We start from the raw sequence: 22149 nt of genomic DNA on the forward strand, positions 1-22149 counted from the left end.
AAAAAATTTAAAAAAGAGATCATTTGCCTTAATTTTTGAAGCGCTTCCAGAAATTTTCAGATCATTTTCTGATAGCTGCAGAATAGAATGTGATTTAAACTTCATTCATTGCCAGATAATTGTTTCCATAGTATTTAAGTATTAAGTATTAAGGTTTTTTAATTTTTTTTTAATTATTATTTTTTTTTTTTATCATATATGCTTTCTGTCAAAAACTGGCTTTGGATAGTAGCAGCAGAGTACAGACAGTTTCTTCACATACTTTAGCATGAAGAATTGCTTACCAGTAAGTTTTTCAAGCAGTGTAGAGTCTGGCTTCATTATGAATACAAGAGAACATTTTTATTGTCAGTTCAGAGGTACAGGTAATTCAGCCTACCTGTTGAGCTGAGCTCAAATTCTATTTTGATTTTCTGTCACTGTTAAATTTTATTAAATATTCAGTTCATACGTTTTTGTCCTTCAGTGTTTCTTACTCACTGAAGTAAATTACAGTGGGCAGCATGTATGTAAAACACAGTTGAGACTGCTGAGTACACAGCAGGCTCTGTGGCTCTTATCTGTGGTAAGAATGGGATATTCTTTGAAACCAGTTCTGCATTTCTCTTTGTCATCTTTTTGTGCTGCTGCAGTACTGTAAAGAGACTGAGAGAGAGAAGAGTTATTAAAGTTCCCGATCCTCAGATTAATTTGAAACATAAACTGTCATAAACTGAGATGGAAAATACTGTTCCGGTTGGTGCTGTGATTTATACCAGTAGGTTGAAGTGGCCTTTTAATGTAGAGTGTCCTGTTTTTTCTGCAGTTGTGGGTTTTCTCATTGCTTTTTTCTGCTCTTGTTAGTTTGTAAGTACTGTATGGAGTCGAGATGCCTAAATAAGTGATAGAGCTTCTACATACATTATTTTCATGCACATTACTACATTTAAAAAGCACATTGCTGAGCTTGGAAACCAAATATATAACAACTTCATTTCCTGTCTGTTGACTCCAGTGGGTCAACTGAAATGGATTTCTGTGGATGCCAAAACATATTCTACAGTGCAAAGCAATGCAGTGGGCAGCATTAAGAATGTTGTGTTGTCTGTAGAGAAGTGATAAATCACTGGATGAAAACAGACACATCTCCTTCTTGGAAACATATGAGGAAAGATCTAATAACTTTGCTTAAAAAAAATCTTACGACGCCGATGCTTTGTATCTTTCTTCACGCAGAAGAGTGAATAAGACATAAGCAGACTTTAAACATGTTCTTAAACTGGTCTTCTTTAGTTTATAGTTTCAGGACCAAAAATCAATTACTACATTTTTAACCCAGAGCAAATGTTTACCAGAGAGATACTAAACACTTACAAATAGAGTAGCTTATAATGGAAGCACCAGCTCATCTTTAACTTTGGAAGAACATGCAGTGCCAATTTAATTAAAGCCACATTAAAATAGGACTGTTGTTTATATCGTGTTGATTCTCCACTTCCCTGAGAAGTCGTACTGCCATTTTGTGCCACATATTCATGTCTTGTACAAATTAATAGATCATTTTATTCTTCGCAGGAAATCTGAAGACTTTTATAGCAAATCCGTCAGTGTCAGAATGAACACAGGTACGCTGCTTATGTGAGATTTTTCTTTACTTGTATATGTTGTTCAGAAGACAAAGAAAATCCCAGATTTATTTAAAAGTTCATGAGCAAATTATGTCTTAGTTGGCATTGAATTTAGACAAAGCAAAGTATTTTAGTAGTATGTCTGTTTACATGGATTTCTATTCCATATATGAAATTTACATACTTGTTTTTGTATGGATGGATATATATGGACATATAAAACATGCATGCATGTTTAGCTTTCTGTGCTTATGTTACTTCTTTCAGTTTTGTATACATATGCTTTTCTGCAAATGTATGTAGTGTTGGGACATAAAGGCTGTGGAAAATTGATGCTAAAGTATCACATTTTCCTATCATGCCTTAAAAATGTTTTGTTTCCGTTCTTTATTGTCAGTAAATTAAAAGACATAAACACTATCTTTGTATTGGCTGCGTTTGCATAATCAGATGAGAATAACTATTTTGTACTTAAAGATTTATGTTTTTTCTCAAGTTTCATTGATAGATCTACTGACCACACAAATTACTCAGCAGTATATATCTTTATGTTACGATCTGTAAAATAGTCCTGACTTGTTCCTGGATCATTTAAGTCAGTAGATAATTCTAATGGTTTTGCTAGAAGTGGGAACAGCACTCCAGTAAGCAGACCAGTGAAATCCTCATGTCAGGTGTAAAATTTACAGCTGCAGTCACTTCTTTACCCTCTACAGGTAAACTGTCTGCTTTGCATATTAACTGTGGCACAGGAAAAGAAATACTCATTCTCTGCAGACCAATTACTTTTATTATTGATCACAGCGCTGCACTGACAATTTAAATAAGGAAAATCTCATGCTTGGGACTAGAAGTCCTGAGCTGCCTGTGATCCAGTGCAGATGTTTCATCTGCATGCTCTAAGTCCAAGGGATTAATGTTACCATGCTATAGTTTGCTGTTATTTCCTAGGCTCCTGTATTGAAGAGCTTCCTGGCTTCTGATTCTCTCAGGCAGTGATTGGAATTCATGAGGTTTTCATAATGATTTTTTTTAAGACAAAGTTAAAATAATTGTGTAATACATTTTAATTTTGTCTTGTGATGAAACTGCTATATTTGCAACTATTTTAATTAGGAGAAGCAAAGTTTCTCAGCTGAGGTGGGGTATTTTTTGTTTGTTCTGAAATCTTTTGCAAACCTGAGAGTGATGGAGAGGGAGTAGCACCAAGTCTTGATAAGGATTTCATTTATGGAAATTTGTCTTACCATTTTGCTTTTTTTTTTAATGAGATTTCCTTCCTAAACATGTCAGTCTGTATAATAAATGCAGTAGTGAAGTACTGCTTGCTACACAGAACTGTAATTTCAGAAGTAAGTCAGCTAAGCATCATCTGAGTGTGATTACACTGTACTCTGTAATCATATGGGTTAAAACATAATAGATGTCATTTTATAGCTTCTACTTTTGAAAAGTGTGGCTTGTGTCAGAGATGAAAATTACCAGTTTGTGTTACTGCAGCTCTGAAGGGTGGTTTTGTTCTGCGCTATACTAAAATTTCTCAAGTTAGTCTGAAACTCTGAAGAGGAACAGACATAAAGATTTTAATCAACTGTATGTCTGAATGACATCTATTGGATCAACTCTTCTACCACATAGGATACTTGAACACCCACTTAAAGACCCAAGTATACTTGAAATCTTGCATAGTTTCTTAAAGATATCATGGCTATAAGCTGGACTTTACTGTGCTCTTAAGTAGTGAAAACATTTTTCATCTTACGGATGTGCACATTGCAAGCTGCACTAAAAGGAAGTATTGACCAAAAAAAAACCCAGCATTTCATATCAGTTCTATTGATGTATGTTACTTCTTGACTGTAAGAAAAACTCCCGTGAGTAGGACATAGAAGTGAACTTCTTACACATCTGTTGGTGAAGCATTGCTCTACTAAGGAGGAGAGCGACTGAGACTGAGGATGTTTGGCACAGTCACCTGTCTTAGGGCATGAAAGGAATGCAGAAGTTCCTTAATTTTTTTTTTTTTTTTTTTTTTTCTATTTCGCTGCTTTATAATAGAAATTTTTGTATGACAAAATTGGAGATTTTTGGTTACTGTGAATTTGCCACTATTTTGTTTCAAAGTGGGATTAACATTAATTACTCAATCAGATAAATTTTCTCTTCAGTTTAGTGAAAGTAGTTGTTCAAATGGCAAAGCAAACAGACCTGGTCTATGTGCAGCTTTAAAAAGCCGATGTACTACTTGGACTGGGCTGCTCTAACCCAGCATTCCCTGTGGCTGCAGGCTTGGCAGTCTGTCTCAGCAAACCCTGTAGAAGATATTTTTGTCTACAGAGAAAATGTTTTGAAGAGCTTTGGTTTTCATTACTCTACCATATATGGGAGGGATTTTTCAGTGCTTGATGTTGATTCTGTACCACATGTTAGGAAGAAGTACTCAGCAGCTAAATGCAGTGAAATGTATTTGCAAACACAAGGGCGCAGACATTGGATATGGAGAAGGTTTCAGAAGTACTGAAGGCACCTTAATTTGTAGTTGATTTTGGTGTTCTAATTTTGCTGTAAGTTAATACAAATAGTAGTCTAGCAGAATGTGTGCCTTTGTATTACCTTTTTAAACCCAGACTGTGAAGTCATCAACTGAATGACACTTTAAACTGTGTCATCAACAAGCCTTTAAGTATTGCAGATTTGGTGACCATTGTTATCTTGGTGAGGCATTTTGAGAAACTAAGACCTGGAAAATGTAAGCCACCAATGAAGTTCACTTCAAATTGCAGCACAGGATAAAAATGCTTGTTGCTTATATCAGGTGTGCGTGTGTGAAGTTGTTGTTGGGGAGAGGAAACTTCACTGAGGGATTATGAATGAATGCAAGCTAATACATTAAAACAGATTCTTAGTGTCTATCCAAAAATGTTTTGGCTGTGTTTCACACAGATAATGCTCAATAAATGCATCTAATTTTAAAGTTGTCTGTTTCAAATAAATGAGGCATATAAAGAGCAGTTGAGAGTGAAAAAGTCTGCAGTTCTGAAAGCCCACAAATATTTTGTGATTGTTAAAATTATCAATGCAAGTCATCACATAGACTAACATCTTAAATTCTCTGAGAGACAAAAATAGAAATTCTTGGGTCCTTGGAGAGTTCCTGAATAGACTGTTAGAAGCAATAAGCTAATAGAAGCTGTTTTGGGATCACTAAAAAAAATATACAGCTTGATTGTTCAAATGTTCTCCTACATTTTAATTTTAAAATCATTATCTGCTGCAATTTAGCAGTATGAAAGAACCAAGTAATAGTAGATGCCCCTGAGTAGTCAGTGTTAGGTTCTGTGGTAGTAGCTCAGCTTAGCACCCACAGAGGAGTTCAGGCAGATGACAGCAGGAGGAGAAGCCCAAATAATTACTTGCCAGGAGTTGCAGGAGCTGTCAGTGGTACATTTCCACAAACCTAGATGAGCAGGCAGGAAGTACCCCAGATTAAGGACTTCTGAGGAATAAGCACAGTGTCTGGGCCCCTCTTAAGCCTGTGCCAGGAGAGCCTCAGCACTGGGATCTAGGCTTGGAGCACATCAGTACAAACCACTGGGAGCAGCTCTTCAGATCAGGTTCTGAAGTAAGGAGGGGTTTGCTTTATGGGAATCATTATGGGGTGCGGGGGAAGAGGCAGCTGAGAATTGCACAGGACTTAAAATTCAGTTATTTGTAGGAAGAAACAAAAAGAAAACAAAAGGGAGGAAAGGGGAAGAATGGAGAAAAGGAGAAAGAATTTGCCAAAGCAAAAGAAACTGGATGGTGAACTAATTAAAGAGAGCATGCAGAGCAAAGCTGTGGAGTGTTCTGGTACGTATGCAAATATGCACGTACTACAAGCTGTAGGGCAAGCTGCTTGTCACTTCCTGTCAGTGTGGGGCTCTTTCTTTTTCTCTCTTCAGAAATAAACATGCAAAACTAATCATAGTATTCAGGAGTTCGTTTACGTGTTTTTTTGCTCTAAAAGATAGTAGCAGAAACATGCCTCACCAGAGACCTCCTGCCACTGTTTTCTCCTCCTTTTCTGCAGTACCTGCTGAGGATGCTTGTTTGTCTTTTCCTGGTTTGATGTGAGTATGGAGGGCATGCAAGAGAATATCAAGCACTGTTGGGCCTAATCTGAGCTGGACATTTTGAGCAGTGTTTTTGATTGCAAACAGTTGCCCGACTTCAAGTCTATTTCTGCTTGCAGAACTGATTCAGGTTGCTTATGGTTAAACATTAAAGCAATCCCTAGGAGGCTATGGCTCTCAGACCAGAAGGATTTCTAATATCAGAAGCTGACTGTATGCATATGTGCACACATTTTTTTATGTGTGTAAGCATTTTTTATTGATTTCATCTTCATTTATTCATTGAATAGCAACTTTGCAATATTAATTGCTTATATTTTGCAAATGAAGTGAGAAAATGATTGTTAATTCAGTCTCCTGCACTGTTTCAGAATTCTCTGTTCTCTAGACTTAGAGCGTTTTGGTGTTATTCAGACTTCAGGAATCAGTGCAAATAAAGTTAGCATTTGCTGGAAATTTGGTGGAGTTATGAAAAAGGAGTACAGGCTGAAATAAGCTTCTCAAAGTTCAGCTGTATAAGGCCATGTAGATCTGGATCTTTTTGCAGTACCACACAGATTCTTCTGATCTTCATCCAGATGCCCTTGATTTATGGGAGCTTGGCCTGGACAAAGATAGGAAGAAGGAATCCATAAGGCACAAATATGTATTTGTCCATAATCGTTCATGTTTGATCACATATGTTGCACAACTGAAGGCAGTGCATTTGTGTGGTTGTATCTCACCTGAGTGCAAAGCAACTCTCTGCCATTATTGTGTACATGTACTGAGAATGTTATAGCAGGTACAGATTTGGAGGGGTGGCTTCTATATAGAGTGGTAAATGGTGTATGAATATGCATATAGTCTATTGCAAAGCCTCTTTTATCTATCCTGTGTGAAGCTGTCAAATCTTTTGCTAGATAATGTGTCTACTAATACAAAATTGTGACTCTGTTCAGTTACATTAGAAATGAATTTGAAGCAGAATTCGTAGAAGTTATATTGATTAAATATTTGTAGTTGGTCTCCTCCTCCTTTTCTCCTGCGTTAGCTTTTCTATGCTGAAAATCAAAAAGGTAGCTCTTGAAAAATACGAATAAAGCATTAGTTTGAATTAAAAAGAAAAAGCAGCAGCTTGTATTAATGACATAAATGTGTTGCTGAAGTCTGCCCATATTCAGATAAAAACAAAAATTCAGTATCAGCAAATTGTCAAGTCTCCCTGGAATTATTTCCACTTTATGTCCGTAGGAAGAATGATACAAGAACGGAAAATGTGATTTTTGTTACCATTGCTATGCTATGTTTATGTAAGCAAATTAAAATAAATTGATAACTAATTTCTGTTTCCCAAGTCTAGTACCAATAATTAATATCAGTTAATGTAATGCATTAGGCTGTTGCTGACTAAAATCATCTGAAATCATCTGGCCCTTTGCCTCCAGACTTGGAGCTGGCAGAGGCTCTTTAGAACCCCTGACACCTGGGGCAGTGACTCAGAGGTTTGTCTGCATTAACAACTGCTTAATGTGTATCCTTGCTATTTTGGGGGAATGCTGGAATGAGCAAGGAAATACCTGCAGCTCACTTCTCTGGGAGATTGGTTTAAGATGTCTTCTCTGTGGCTCAAAGTACCGTTACAGGAAATCCTTTCCACTAATAGGTTGTAGGCCTCCCTTAAATATAATTTTATATAACTCCCTCTTACAGGACACATGCAAAAATCATAGGGCCTCTATCAAAGTTGTAGTTTGTCAGAAGTGGTGGCCTACATGAAACTTCAGTATTATAAAATACAAAAATTAAAATAATGATTATGTTGAAGTGCAGAAAAATAGTCTGGATAAATAATCAAGAAGAATATTTACTAACCTTTGATTATTATGAAGGAGTTTCTAAGAAAGCGCGTTGTAGGAAAGCCTCCTCCTTATAAAACAAAGTTCTGCTAAAGACCGAATGACAGCCCCAAGTGAGGGAGGAAAGAAAAAAAGGAGAGCCAGTTCCAGAAGAAAGGTTTTTCATACTGCTAGTTGTTCAGACATATTTTAGATTTATATTTCAAGTCTTTCCCTTGAAGTATAGTTTGGTTCCAGACATGCATGTGTTTATCTTCCATTAAATTTAAAACAAACAAACAAAAAAAAAAAGAAAGAAAAAAAAAAAGGGACTTCTCTCCGAATCAAAGTAATGCATGCCATCCTTAATTAGTTTGTTTCTTGTGTTTAGAGTGTCTGAAGGGCCATACAGAAGTACTTTGTCAGCTAATCAACATAGGCTTAGTTTGATGAATGGTGTCTTTCTAATGCATACAATGAAATTATTTTACAGTGCAGATTATTGATTAATATTACTCTGGAATGCTTAATCCTTTATCTTGATTACTTGTTTGTTTTTTCAGTTATTGGGTATAATTAAGCAGTTTTCTAGGCAACTGGACATGTGTATTTCCATAGTGAATTTAGTATTAGGTACTTGCTTTCTTATTTTATATGAGGTTTATTGTTTCTTAAAGCTTGTGAAAGTTTATGTATTCTGCTAATCTGTGGAACTCATGAATTTACGTGTACCTGCAGCATTTCTCTAATTGCATGTTTATTTTCTTGTATGTTTGGCGTATCTCACACTGTGATGTGTTGCATGTGCTTGCTTCCTTTGTCTGGGGCTGGTGTCTGTATTATTTTGTGCTTCCAGATAGCGGTGGTTGTGCTCGCAAACGTGCTGCAATGTCTGTCACATTAACATCTGTGAAGAGGGTTCAGAGCTCTCCAAACCTACTGGCTTCAGGTATAACAACTAACAGTAAGATACTGCTCATGAATGGCATTCTGTAGCATTACATTTGTCTACAGTATTACTCTGCAATGAGGGGAATGGTAACCATATTTTCTATTCTACTGACAGGTATTTTCCTTAGTTCTACAATGCTCTTTAGAAAGTAGTTTTTATTTTTTTCTGCCTGTATTCTTTAGTCATTGATGGAAAAAAAAAAATAGAAACACTTAGGAAGAAGCTTTTTTTTTTTTTTTTTCCTGTAAAATTAACTTTGCCTTTGGTACATAACACAGATTTTGGGTCTCATGTCCCCCATTGTTTTACAAAATAATACAGCATGAAGAGAGGATGTTTATTACAACTGGCTTTAGAACTGCTCCTAAAAGAATCTGTGTGCAATGGTACAATGATCATCCGAAGCCAGAATAATTTTAAAACATTTGTGAAATGTTTTCCTAAAAATGTGTGGAACAATAAAACCATAGAAAGCATTCAGTAGGGAGAGCTGCTGCTTAGCATTCTTCTGTCTGATTTCACAAGATGAAATCTTAATGAGTGTCAGCTGTCCAGATTCAAACATGAATTAAATAGTTGTAAATATAAATCCGTAAAGAATCTCAAGTGTTGTAGGCTAATTTATACCAATATAAACATTAAGTGTTCACAGTGAATATAATACATGAAGTTCAATGAGCATAAATTTCAGAGAGCCAGAAAATAGTTGCGATGTAACATCTTTGTTTTGTATGTTTTTTGTAATGTAAGACTAATCCCAGGAATAAGAACTCTGTTTGATTTTCTGAAACAAATTAAAAATTTGGATGCTGCTCTTTGTAATAAGGGTAGCAGAACAGTCATAGGAATTAATGCTTGTGTAATAACTCAAGAAAGCTTTATGTTTCTATTTCTTAGCAGTCTTTCTACGAATTTTTTATTTCAGCATGTACAAGCCTTGTAATGTGTTGTGCTATTGCACTCAAAACTGGTGATGAGTGCTCTTAGTTCTGTAGTCCTACTGGTGCTAGATTATCATACATAAAAATTATTTTCAGTTTGTTTGGAGAGGTAAAAACATTAGTTTGTTTAGAAGGGAAAAAACACTCCAAGTATTGAGATATATTATATCTCTAAGTAATCCAAGAAAACACCAGAATTTCTGATCTACCCTGTGCTGGCAGTATGTATGTGTCCATTAGTGATTTGGTTTGAAATGGGAAGAAAGTTTCACGCATTCTGGTGGGGAGTGAAAAAACAAAAAAATCCTGATAACGTGTAGACATCTTTCTTGGTTTTGAATTAAAACTTTTCAGCTGATCTTAAAAGACTGTCTTTCTTCTGATATCAAGATTTTAAATGGTAGTAGACCTCAGTATGTATTGAAAGAAAAAAAAAAAAAAGATAGCAAATATGTATCGTTGGCTGTCTGAAATAGCAGTAATTAATTAACAACTTTTAGCACACTGTAGAACTTCTACAGTAAACATTAATTATACATAGTATACTATTTTGAGGCATAATTAAGGAAGGGATTCAGGTAACTGGGCAAAAGAATAGCTGCATATTTTACAGAGTTTCTAAACTGTGTCATGAGGAAAAAAAAAATTACTAGAGAGGTTTTATTCCTAATTTTCAAAACTAGCTTTTTAGAGACTTTCAAATATTTCTTAAATATTTCTTAAATTTATCTTATATTGATTCTCACATATTTCTTAAGCAAGATTTGTTTATACAATTGCAAAAACTCCCATACTCCTGGAAGACACTTGGCCTTAATAGAACGGAAACGGGGTGATGATCTCTTTATAAGAATGCATCTATATAGACAGCTGGAGCTGTGAAGCGAGGGATGGGGAGGGGGACCATAGCTACGTTTTTCCCATAGGCAGCATCAGAAAGGCTCACATATGCTAGTTGCTTTCATAGGCAGATTCTTTTGCTAACTGCATCTATTGCAGGCAGTAAAAATTAATATATAGATACGTAATTCTCAGTAAGATCCTTAAAATAAAACCTTGTATTCATAATGATTTTTTACTGATTGTATCAGCAGCTTAATTATTTAAATAAATTGGTGTAGCAGTATGGACCAGATGTTTTGCTGTTTTTCTGATCTGATCTCAAAAACAAGATCACTATGATGCCATTTAATTCGATACTTTTATCTGCAGAGACATGGCAACAGACCAATTAATAGAAGCATACATATATCTCTTGGCATCATTGAATACTGAGTCACTGTGTTGTTTGGGTTTTGTTTTTTTTTTAACATAACTTATAAAATTAACTCTGTGAGCTTAGCTGCACGTTAAGACACTCCAAGCATTTATAACACAAACTAATATTTGTTCTTTCTTGATTTTAGGATCTGATTCTCAGTCTCCAGATTCAGGTAAATAAAACAGCAATATTTATGAATCATTGTAATATCTTGTTAACAGGATAAAATATAACAATTTTCCTTCCTTTGGTTTCACCACTTCATATATATAGAATCGTTAAGGAAAGTAGCATTGAATTTGTAATAATAATGGTTGGTTAAGACCTCAAATTAAGGTCTCACTTGGGAAGCGGTATTTCCTATAACAGTGTATGTTGTCAGAAAATGAGTTGCGTGGGAGCACACAGACTGCTAATTTGTCACCTTCAGCTTCAGTGGGACTTGTTATATCATTTTTAGTCTCTTACTTAGGATTACAAGTTCCACCCACCCCACTTAGCAGCCTACTCACACAATGTGTTTCTTATCCCAGGCTCTTTCTTCAATATTTTGTCTTCAAATCAGTAACCTGTTGAGGTAGTGTAGTATCTTCCATGTATTTGGACAGTGTCCTTTTGGATGTTTAGCTCTTATAATAAAGACAAACTATGCTTTGGAAAACTGAGATGGTGTACAGATTTGAAAAGATTGGAGCAAATGATCAGGTAGTGACTTTTTTGAGCTGGGATGTTTTTTGAAATCTAGCTGTGAAGATGAAGAACCTAACCTGAAAGAATATTTCAGTCTGCTTTACACTAGGGATAAACCACCAGGATCTCAAAAGGACTCCTAAGCTGAACATCTACAGTATATAAGAACGTTGTAGGGAGCTAACAAACTGCCACGAACAGTATTGATATAAATAAGATACAAATATTTGCAAAGTTACAGCTTTAGCTCTATTCTTAAAACGTCCATGGAAATATCAGCAGTAGTTCTAGTTGTGTAATAGAGAAATATTTCCATATTTGCATACAGTTGGTTTGTTGTAATGACTGCAATATCTGGATCTAGTAATCATCAAAAAAATGTGATTTTTTTTCCTCACAAAAGCTTGGAGAGCTTACAATGATGGCAGCAGAGAGACACTGAATGGAGACATTAGCAGTTCATCTCTTACAGCAAAAGGTTTTAGAAGTGTGCGGCCAAACCTACAGGACAAAAAATCACCAACTCAGGTAAAACTGAGCATACCAGATTTCATTCTTTAGCATTCGTGTGTGTGTTATTCTGGTCACCATATACAGATGGGATATCCCTATGGGGAAGTTTTTTCTTCCAGATAGTGTGAATCACAGTTTTCTAGGAGTATTCCCAAACTTCAAATAATACTTATTACAATTTTACACTAGAATAAATAGTACTTGTTATCAAAATATTGGAGGATAAAGGTTTTTTAATTATAAGATAGTATTTCTGCTTTTTTGTTTTGCTGAACAATATGATTAGAAGGCACTTAATGTGCAAACACATTAATTTGTTCAAAAAAGAACCAACAGACCAGTGTCAGATCTGTTTCTGTAACTATTTAATTCAGAGCTTTAGGAGGTGTGTGGTATTTATGTGCATTACCTGTGAATCATAGATGGTCATCTAAAATCATATAGTTCATTTTGGAGAGTATCATGAAGGATTCCACAGTTTTAATTTTTTTTTTTTCACTGTAATAATTGTGATTTTTAAAGAAAAGAGAGACTCTTTCCTGGGGTCTGATTCCAGTTTACTCTGAGCAAATGGAACATCTAGTTTTCTAAATACAAATTGTTCAGCCCCCTACAGCAAAAGACAGTGGGAACCTGAGTTGTTCTGTTTTCCATAGTATTAACAATCTTGAGTAAATGCCTAAGGTCTTAGTTTCTTTATTTAAAGATTGAATTCTAACTACAATATATCTCCTGCTAACATTTACTTTCTTTCTGTTTCTTCTTCAATGTTATTTTGCTGTGTGTGGATGATTTTGGCAAATAAGGCACCTCTGCCACCTCCTAGAAAAGAAAGCTTTCAGAAAGCAAGAGTAACTAATCACAAGAATGCAATTAATCTCCAGACAGTAACAACTGAGCCAGCTAAACACCCTCCTACAGATTCTGGCTATTACACTAACGAGAAGTCTGCCCAGAAGATATTATCTTCTCAGATATCTAACACGAATGTGTCCTATGTACAAACAATCACTAGACCGCTGGCCGCTATCTCCAGTGCAGGCACAAGCGCAGTAGCTGGCATTAGTGCCACTCTCCATCAAGGCCAAACGCAGCAGTCTCAAAAGCGGAGGGTATCTACCCTTAAATTAACCCGGACACAAGACCCAGCAAGTGGTGTTCACTGTAATATACAGCAACAGCTCAAGCCTGTTGAAGTGCCAATATTTTCACAAAGGCCTGTCTCACCTGCCTGTAACCCCATGTCTGAGATACACACAGCATCTCTTTCCATTCAGATAGCTCCCATCCCTGACAATAATGCAGAGCCTGAAATCCAAGAACATCCACCTAGTATTTCTCCAGACACTTCAAAGATGTCTTCAAAGGATGTGGGACAAAAGTCTACAGTTCTTCCTTCTTCACAGGCTGCAGAATGCCGTGTGGTATATTTAATTTTTCCATATTTTATTTTAGATAATTCATGAATCACTTAACTCTCTTTAGTTATACTTACATTATCAAAGTTAGACCTTCTGTTTTCTGGGTAAAACTACCTGTCACATGAATCAAACTAGAACTGAGCAAAACGTAGTTTTTGGGAAGTATATTGTACCCAAAAAATAAGAAAAAGAAAAGGCAACTGAGCTGGAAAGTAGACTTCCTTGTTCCTCTGTGAGAACTTTATGGAGTGCAAATGCACAATAGGAAATTAGTGAATGGTAGGTTGAGAGGTTGCATCATTAAAACACTCTGTTGACATAGTTGCTGTGGAAGGATAGCATATGGGTAGGAAATGGTTGTTGTTTTTTTCTGCAAATGCAACTCTGGCAGTTTCCTAGAGCCACCAAATAGTTTTCTAAGTGTTTTCAGCAGGGCAATCCTTGCTGTCTTCTTAGTGTCCTGTATGATTGCTAAAGTCTTTTAAGTCAACCACCTCTACAAACAAGGCAAGGCATTTCTAAATCCTTCTGTTTCCTGCAAACCCTGTGCCTATTGAGATGAAAATTCTGTACTGATCTCATTCAGGAGAAATGTGGATATCAAGAACGTAATATAGCCAGCAGTCTCACAGAAGCAACTCTATCTTGTGTATGAAGAGATGCTATCAAGCATCGTAGTAAGTAATAATAGGAGGATCACTTTTCATGTACATGTCAAATAATCTTTTTTTTTCTTAAATCACCTGAGGGAGTGATTTCTCTTGTGAATATATTTTACTATGCATCAGTGATATAAATTATGGCAAGCAGCCTGTGTGGTTCTTATATATTATTATTTGTTACCTTAAAGACACAAGTTTTTAAAACATCTCTATTAATCCTGGTATTTACTGGGAAAAATATATATATATTCAAAAATCTTAATCAAATCTGCAGCATTTGACAGACAGCACTTTTCCTTATTTCTTGGTTACAGTCCTCTTAGAGTAGCTAGATCAGATGCATACTAGGGAGGGGAAGGGATGTTAGCATTTTTTTATGAACAGTAATAAAACATGTTCAAGGATTAAAAAATAAGTTCCCGTGATTGTTGGTTGCAGTGGATAAGAGTCATACTAGGCTGCTGAGGAACTACGGCCTATACTGAAAGATTGCCATGTGGTTCAGGGGGCAGATAGCTAGGTCTTAGAAAAGATGGAAAAAGCTTCCTAGGGACTAGAAGAGTTAGCAGGGTTTATTACCATTCTGAAAGTTAATTAATCAGGTAAAATAGGTCTGCAAGGAATAATACAAAAGAAATATGTACTTGCAAAAAAAAAAATATATATATCTATGGATAAACTTTCTTCTTTGCGTTACCTAGTCACATTAAGAATTTTCTTTTTTAGAAGTTAATTACCAGTGTACTAGGTTATCTGAGTTTGAAAACCCTTCAGATAGTTGGTAGGGATTGCTGTAGGTTTAAGCATATCTGCTTCACAGCTTAGTCTAAGCCAGGATCCCATCACAGCATATTTGTGTTTGTCAAGTTTTGCCAACATCAGTGTGCCTACTTTGAAGTAAAATGACACAATCGTGCAAACTTGAAGCCCACTGACAGCACTGTGTCAACAAAGTAATATATCTTGTTCTTTGAAAGCATCATGCTTAATCAGATCTTTACTGTGGAAGCCAAAATTTTCTGTGTTAGCTGTAGAATAGTTGAACAATTTGTAATGTGTCAGTTTTCTTCAAGTTGAAGTGGGAATTTTGATCTGAGCAAAGCTCTGTGAAATTATTGGTCAACAATTTGCAGTGCTGTTTTTGAATTAACCATTCCATCAACCATTGGAAGCACATAAGACTTGCAGTGAAATTTGTCCTTTTTGAGATTAGAGATAAAACTATTGTCAAAACTATTCTATTGAAATATGCATTATTTAGAGTACTTAAGGAAAAACAGGTTGCTTTGTCCTTGAAAAGAGCCAGTTCACTATTTAGTGTTTCCTGTTCAAGACTCACAATAAAGAAATCATGTCAGAAAGAGCAAGGCTGAGCACGATATTTTCATGGTAGCTGGGTTAGGCCCAAAAATTATAGGACAGAGACTTGCAAGCCTTTGAAAACACAAGCATTGAGAGAAGCTATCAGACTGTGGAACTGATGTGGGTGTAGCCAGTGTAACTTGAGCATTTGTATGTTTTCTTTTCACTTAAAAATAGTTGTTTGTCCTGTTCACAATGTGGTGCTTTGCATATTCTCAAATAAATGACCTTCTCTCAAACAGAAGTGGTATTACAACAGCTAACGCTTATTAAGAAAAATATCTTTTTTAACATCCAAAGTAATACTCAAATGATCCAAATGATCATAAATAAGTTATCTTTTAGCTTTTTTATTAGAATTTTAGAAGTCAAAATACAATTTGCAGTTCTTTTTATTTTAGAACTTATTTTTGTTTTACAATGGGCTGACAAATGTCAAAAATAGTTGTGACTTATTTGACAATTCTACACTTATTTTCCTGTATTCTCAGTGTGTGGGAAATTTGTCAACTGGGGTTTTTGAATAAAATAACAAAAAATTGAGCAGATCACAGAGATCATCAAGGAATATAGCCTTCCAAGGTGTATCCGTTTATTCTTTGCTTGCCTGCAGAATTCAGCTGACATCATTCCTGATGTTCAAAATTGAGATAAATTCTAAACATTACTATGTTTATATACCATATCAGGATCCAAACATGGAGCCAGTGGGTTCTTGCAATGGAAGTGGAGAAATGCTGTGCATGTGTCAGTACCTATGTGTGTACAGCACTACCTATGTGTGTATAGCACGTGTACATTCTATATGATAGCACCAAAATACGCAAAGATTCAGCCAGCTGTAAAAATGAGAGAGCCTATATGGCTCAACAAGTTCATGGAATTTTTCATTATTCGTTCACTATTCTTTAATTTCTCTTGTTATGTCTGTTCTTCTGTTTGCATTTCCTTTCATCTACTGAAACTCCAGGAGCAAGCAGAAGTGTGGTATGACTCACCAAGCGACATTTTACAAACACTCCTACTCAGAGAGGGGTTAAACCCCTTAAAAGCATGTGTGAAAAGAGGAGCATTCAAATTGCTTGGTATTGTTGTGGGTTGTGTTTTTGTTGTTGTTGGTTTTTTTTAATATTACTTAAAATCTTGTGAGATCCTGCCACTTTGTGCTATACTGCAAATGTGAGAGAAATATCCCAATCTCTTTCAACAGAGAAATCAGTGCTTGTTAGTATGAGACAGCATAAGTTTCATTATCCATATTTCTAATAAGTGAAGATTATTAGAGCTGCTTCTTCTGGCATAAACACCTAATGTTTTTAATCTTCATTTTGTGCCCACGTTCATGAGTGCTATCTTGCTCTACATACCTCTCTCTAAAACTGAAGATGCAAAACATGTTCTGTTTTCTTGAATTCCACAGATGACTGAAGTCTTAGTTTAGCACTTATGTTGTGGATAAGTAAAGGCTAAATGTTTATGAATGTATTTATTTGGCCAGCCCCATAACTGTAGATAAATGAATCTATGAAAATAAACTTGTAATTCACTATTTTTACTGAAAAGCTGTATCTAATACAGATACGGTTTGATAGTTCTTGATGATGTACTGAGTATTGTTGAGGGTGAGGAGACAGGTTTCTGCGTGTCAGGGACAGATGGCAAGCAAAGAAAAACAAGCACATAATTTTCCTTTTCTCTTCTGTAATACTGTTTTGCACAAGGGCTGAATCATCTCCACACATTGAGTTTAGAATAAGAGGATTAGTTAGTAAAAATGGACACAGGAATGTAACTTGCAGCATCAGTTTCAAGATTTTGACATTGTCTTAGAGGTATTTTTACCCATTTGTACAAGTGTATGAGTGTAATTTGAATGTTGATTACTAAACTCTGCTATGCATTAACAAAATGAATTTATTCACTCATCCTCCCTATCTGTGTCTTGATTGTTGAAGCAAGGCCAGTGCTTTGGTGCCATTAGTAACCTTGCACTAGTCCACAATCTTGAATTAAAATGACAGATGATTGGTTATGAAGTTTATAGTAGGAACATCTGTCTACTTTATGTGAATCAGCTGGAAGCTGAAAGTTTCAGGCCTGACATTCTAGTATTTGATGGAAGGTAAATGTTTCTGAGTACCAATTGAAAGCTCTGCTTGAGACCTTCAATTGACTTCACGACTGTGTTGGTATTTATCTCTCAGATGTTGCTCCATAGCCCAAGAGAATTATGTAGTCTAATTTTTCATCATTCTAATTGATAAAATGAATTGTTCAGCCAGTAATCCACCTGACTTCTTATTCCATTTCTTGGGCTATAAAAATAACAAACTTAAACAGATGGAACTGGTCATAAAAGATGTTTTTTTAAAATGCATTCAGCCTTGTCTTTCTCATATTCTTCACAGTGATGGCAAATATGGATTTAGTAGTAGCTAAATATATCTGTTATTTAGTGTTTACCAACACTCCATGTTGAGAGAGATCAAGTTTTTTATTGTTTTGTTGTTTTGTGTTTTTTGTTTTTTGTTTTTTTTGTTTTTTTTTTTAAATACTGTTGTTTTCAGTCACCATTTCATCCACTCTGCCCCAGAGTGATGACTATCTCTATGACAGAATTCTGGAGTCAGTTAGAATATTCCAATTTTATTCTACAAAGCTGAAAATCTTCATGTTGGGAATCAGTATTTGGAATTGCTGTATTCCTTCCACCCATGTTATCTTCTACTTAAGAATGTACCTCAGTGAAAGCAGCTATGATTTGCCAAGAACAATGTATTTAATTCTTTAAGAATTCAGTTTCACTTGCTCTCTGGATGCACCCTGAATATCTTTCCTTGTGTTGTCCATCCCTACTTCAAGCATGCAGGTAATCATCTGAAGCCAGAAAGCTTACTAGGTTTATTGATTATGCTGGCTTTGCCTCATTTATTTCTTGGTTCATGTCTTTTGCTGAAGATACTGAACTGTGACTTGGATGATGAAATCCGTAATGAGGCATCCTTCTGTTTTCCCTTTATGTGTCTAAGGGTGAAATTACTGTGTCTTATATGAGTACATAAATTCAGATAACTTAAGTCCCTGATAATTTTGCTGTATAAGCAGCTGTTTTGCATGTGTGTATGATTGCTTTTTGTGATAACTTGATAGTATTCTGTTGTTCTTTTGAAGTTTCCAGTGGCGAAATAATTATCTCTAAAAACCGTATTTCCTTTTACAGTCATCCACTCAATAATTGACTTTTCTAAATAAGATGTAGCCTTCAGACTTGCTCTATGGATTTTTTTAAAATTGTTTTTATTTTTTATGCTGTAGATTTCATTATTGTGAATAAGGTTTAAATTTTAAGCTGTTCAACTAGAGGCTTTTGTTTCTTACTGTTTTAACTTCTAATTTTGCCAGCAAGTTCTGGCTATCTTTATGTACCCTATAGATCCAATAATGCCAAACAGTTCTTCTGAACCCTTTGAAAGAAGTGATGGGTATCTCTTGGATGTGCTTCAAAATCATTTCTGAAATGCTCATTCAGAGGGATGGTCCTGTTGACCTCAGTAAGATTATTTCTGTAATTTTTAGTTGATCTCAGCAAGATCATTATGGGACTGGATCCCCACTGACCTCTTATAAGTAGCGTAATCTGAATTACATTCTAAGTCTTCTATAAAGGCTTTAAAAGATAGTTTCAGATTGTGGATTAAAATGCCAAAATGGCATTTTAATCTGATGACTTAGAACATTTTCAAATGATTAAAGACATCTGCATATGTCAAGCACAGAAAAAAAATACTAATGTTATCAGTAACAATCTGGTATTTGTGAGTAAATGTTGCTTTTTAAACTAGTAAATGCTGTATATGGCATCCCAGTGCCCTTTGTTTTAAATAAATCAAAATCTCAAACGTTCTTTCACTGCAGCTATTCCAGAACTTGTCAGCTCTGTGCTGAAGTAGGCAGCATTTTGATATATTTCCAAAACTGATGGATAATTTGTGGCTGATATGTAGTATACAAAAAACTGTACAATTACCAAAGGTTGGGTACCAGCATGCTTTTCTCATATCTTTAATTCAAAAACAAGTTACAGATACAAAAAGCCAGGTTCAGGAAAGTTTCAAACACAGTGCCTGTGTCTGATATGAAATATCAGAATATAAAGTTTGTAATGTAGTAATTCTCAGAAGCTCTCTAGTGAGGATATTCCCAAGTTCTTTTAAGGAATGATGCTGAAGCCAGCTAGGCAGTGTGTTTTGTTTCAGTGTTAAATCATCCCTGTCCTGTACTTGTGTTCCCCACCCTTACCCTTCCTCAAATTTATATCCAATACTCTAACAATCCTATAGCTCTCTAATGTTGAAAAGGCAGCTATACTTACACCTTATCCAGTAGGCTGACAGGGTGCTTCCAGAGTGCTTGGAAATTCTAAGATCTTCCAAACATTTTTATTAGTGAGGCAGTGGAGAAGATGTATTCAATCAAAAGAGGCAAAAATAAATAACTAGACAATCTTACAGGTAATGTGAACATTCAATACTAGCACTACTTTTTAGCTTGTGGTCCTACCCATCTGTACCTTAATATTAATTTCAAACTGATACCTATATTTTGACCAAAAAAAAAAAAAAAAGGAGCAACATTAATGGAGATCAGACTTGCATATGCCTTTTTCCTTTTATAAACAAAAGGAAAATTATGTTCTCTAGCCTCATTTTTTTTTAATAGTGTTATTAATTATGGAATACATTGTGGAATATATGGAATGTTCATCCCCAACGCACTACGGTTTCTGGCATTGCTTCCAATAGTATTCGATACATTAATTTTCTTCACGTTTTCGTACTTTAATGTAGAGTGTTGTTGATCTATTTCCTAATCCATGTGAATGTGAACTTCCTAGGGCTGCTGAAAAAACTTACACTTTTGTAATTCTCCTACACGCAACAAGAGGCAAAGGGAAAAAAATTTATTCATTTGGTAATCTGTTTCTTTCTTATTTTTTTTTTTCCTCAAATCTCAGCTTGGAAACCAGAAAGTAACTGCCCCTGTGATGGAGGTAAATGCTTCACAGACACACAGACAAACAACAACAGAAGCTTCTCCACTGCCTCTTCCTCCTCCTGTGGTACCAGTTAACAGAGCCTCTTTCTCACCAGACAGTGGCACCCATCTAGTACCATATTCTTTGCCAACGCTTGATGATTTTTCACGCTTTTATAAAACCCCAGCCCTTTCACAATTTTCATATAAATGCCCATTCCTAGCTTCTGAAAATACTATCCACAAGAATGAAACAGCCTCTGTAAGCACAGATTCTGCCATGAGTGAGTGCTCCTCCCGCACGAGTGAGTCCTCCACAGTCATTCTAGATGAGCTGCAGACTTGTAGCTATGATACTACTGACTGCTCTGAAACACCTTCCCCAACCTTGAGCCAGATGTCTGCTGTGTCAGATGGCACCACCTTAACCAACACTGCCGCCACTTCCAATGTAATTATCCTTCCTTTTTTCCTGCTCCATTTTGTTTGCAGGTTGTCAAAGGGGAAAAGAATTCAAACTTGTCTGTTAAACCATTGCATAAACAAGTATTCTGTTAAGTTTCCTGTATTCACAGTCTGAAGTATGCTCTGTAACAGTTGTTTAAACAAATAATTTGCATATCAGTTTTGGTAATAGACAGGAAAATGGTATGAAGTTGTTGCACATCCATGTTGTTGTCCAAGGTGCATCAAACATTTTGGTTGCAAGAAATGAGAGTAAATTCAATAAATATCCATTCCAAATGCAATGGAAGCAAGTGATCTGTAAATTTTGGAGAGATGCATTTAAAGTACTGTTAGCAACTTACAGGTTTGTGGAGGTGTAGCCTGTTGGCTGCCACCATTTTTTTGGCTTATAGCAGCATAGAGATTTCATTAGTATAACCTGTTAATTTGTAGTAAATGTTGGCAATGCTTAACACGTTTTTTCCCCCAGCCATGACCACTGACTGCATGAAGCTGTTTTTCTCTCCTTTAACTGACCATTCCCTCTCTTAAGCATTGTTTCTTACAGGAGTGAACTTCAGAAATAAGTTTCTAGCATTCAAGTGTCCTGTTACTTTTCTCTTATCTAACTCAAGGAAAACAGCAGCATACAATTGCGATTTGTGTATATGTTCACTATTCTGTACCTTAGTACACTCAGATATGGGTAGACAGAATTTATAGAATTTAGGTCAAATACAGATCACTTTTCATTTCTTTTGAGATTATTTACATGACCAAAATGAGTCAGAACAGAGTTTTCATTTAGAGTGAGCAATTTGTTGCTGAACTACAAAACTGAGAAATGTTCTGAGACCAAAGTTTTACTGTGTAACAACAGCAGTTCAACTTTGTACAAATACTTCAGCATGCTATCATTTTCCAGTCCAAATGTAGCACTTAAAATTCTGAAAAGGAACAGTGTATAATTTTTTTTGCATTTCATATATGTTTTCTAGAATGTAGTTGAGCCCAAACATGCAGATAGAGTCAATAACCTGTAGTCAGTTCAGTGAATGCTGTTTAAAAAAATAATATCAGGCATATGAATGCTCTGATTGTTAACACATCTTTGAAACCTAAAATTTTAAGAAGAGTCAATGATGTTAATCTGCATGCTGTCCAGTTGTTGTAATGAAAGATACTATGATCAATATAGAGAGGTGTATGTAAATAAGGCACAATCACCATAGGATGAGTTACAGAAAGCCTGGAGCATCTGTATTTTCTTCTAACTTGCATCAAAAACAATCCCTATGTTTGTTTTACAAAGCGAACAATCCTTCCCTTT

The 22149-nt window shown here is 35.6% G+C and overlaps 1 protein-coding gene across 40 annotated transcripts in view; it reads left to right on the plus strand.

Moving 5' to 3' along the window:
• Positions 1-22149, plus strand: part of SORBS2 (sorbin and SH3 domain containing 2) — a 143254-nt gene that overhangs the window by 67838 nt on the left and 53267 nt on the right. For 19 of the 40 annotated variants that reach the window (XM_052682542.1, XM_052682547.1, XM_052682539.1 and 16 more), the window contains 6 exons: positions 1555-1604; positions 8393-8485; positions 10836-10862; positions 11784-11908; positions 12700-13317; positions 20353-20823. In XM_052682542.1, the coding sequence (XP_052538502.1) occupies positions 1595-1604; positions 8393-8485; positions 10836-10862; positions 11784-11908; positions 12700-13317; positions 20353-20823 (1344 nt within the window). In that variant the 5' untranslated portion in view covers positions 1555-1594. The remainder of the gene's footprint in view (positions 1-1554; positions 1605-8392; positions 8486-10835; positions 10863-11783; positions 11909-12699; positions 13318-20352; positions 20824-22149) is intronic. The other 21 variants (XM_052682570.1, XM_052682568.1, XM_052682583.1 and 18 more) reach the window with 8 other exon arrangements.

This window comes from Tympanuchus pallidicinctus, unplaced genomic scaffold (assembly GCF_026119805.1).
Source record: "Tympanuchus pallidicinctus isolate F22 unplaced genomic scaffold, pur_lepc_1.0 scaffold2, whole genome shotgun sequence".
NCBI classification, from domain to species: domain Eukaryota; kingdom Metazoa; phylum Chordata; class Aves; order Galliformes; family Phasianidae; genus Tympanuchus; species Tympanuchus pallidicinctus.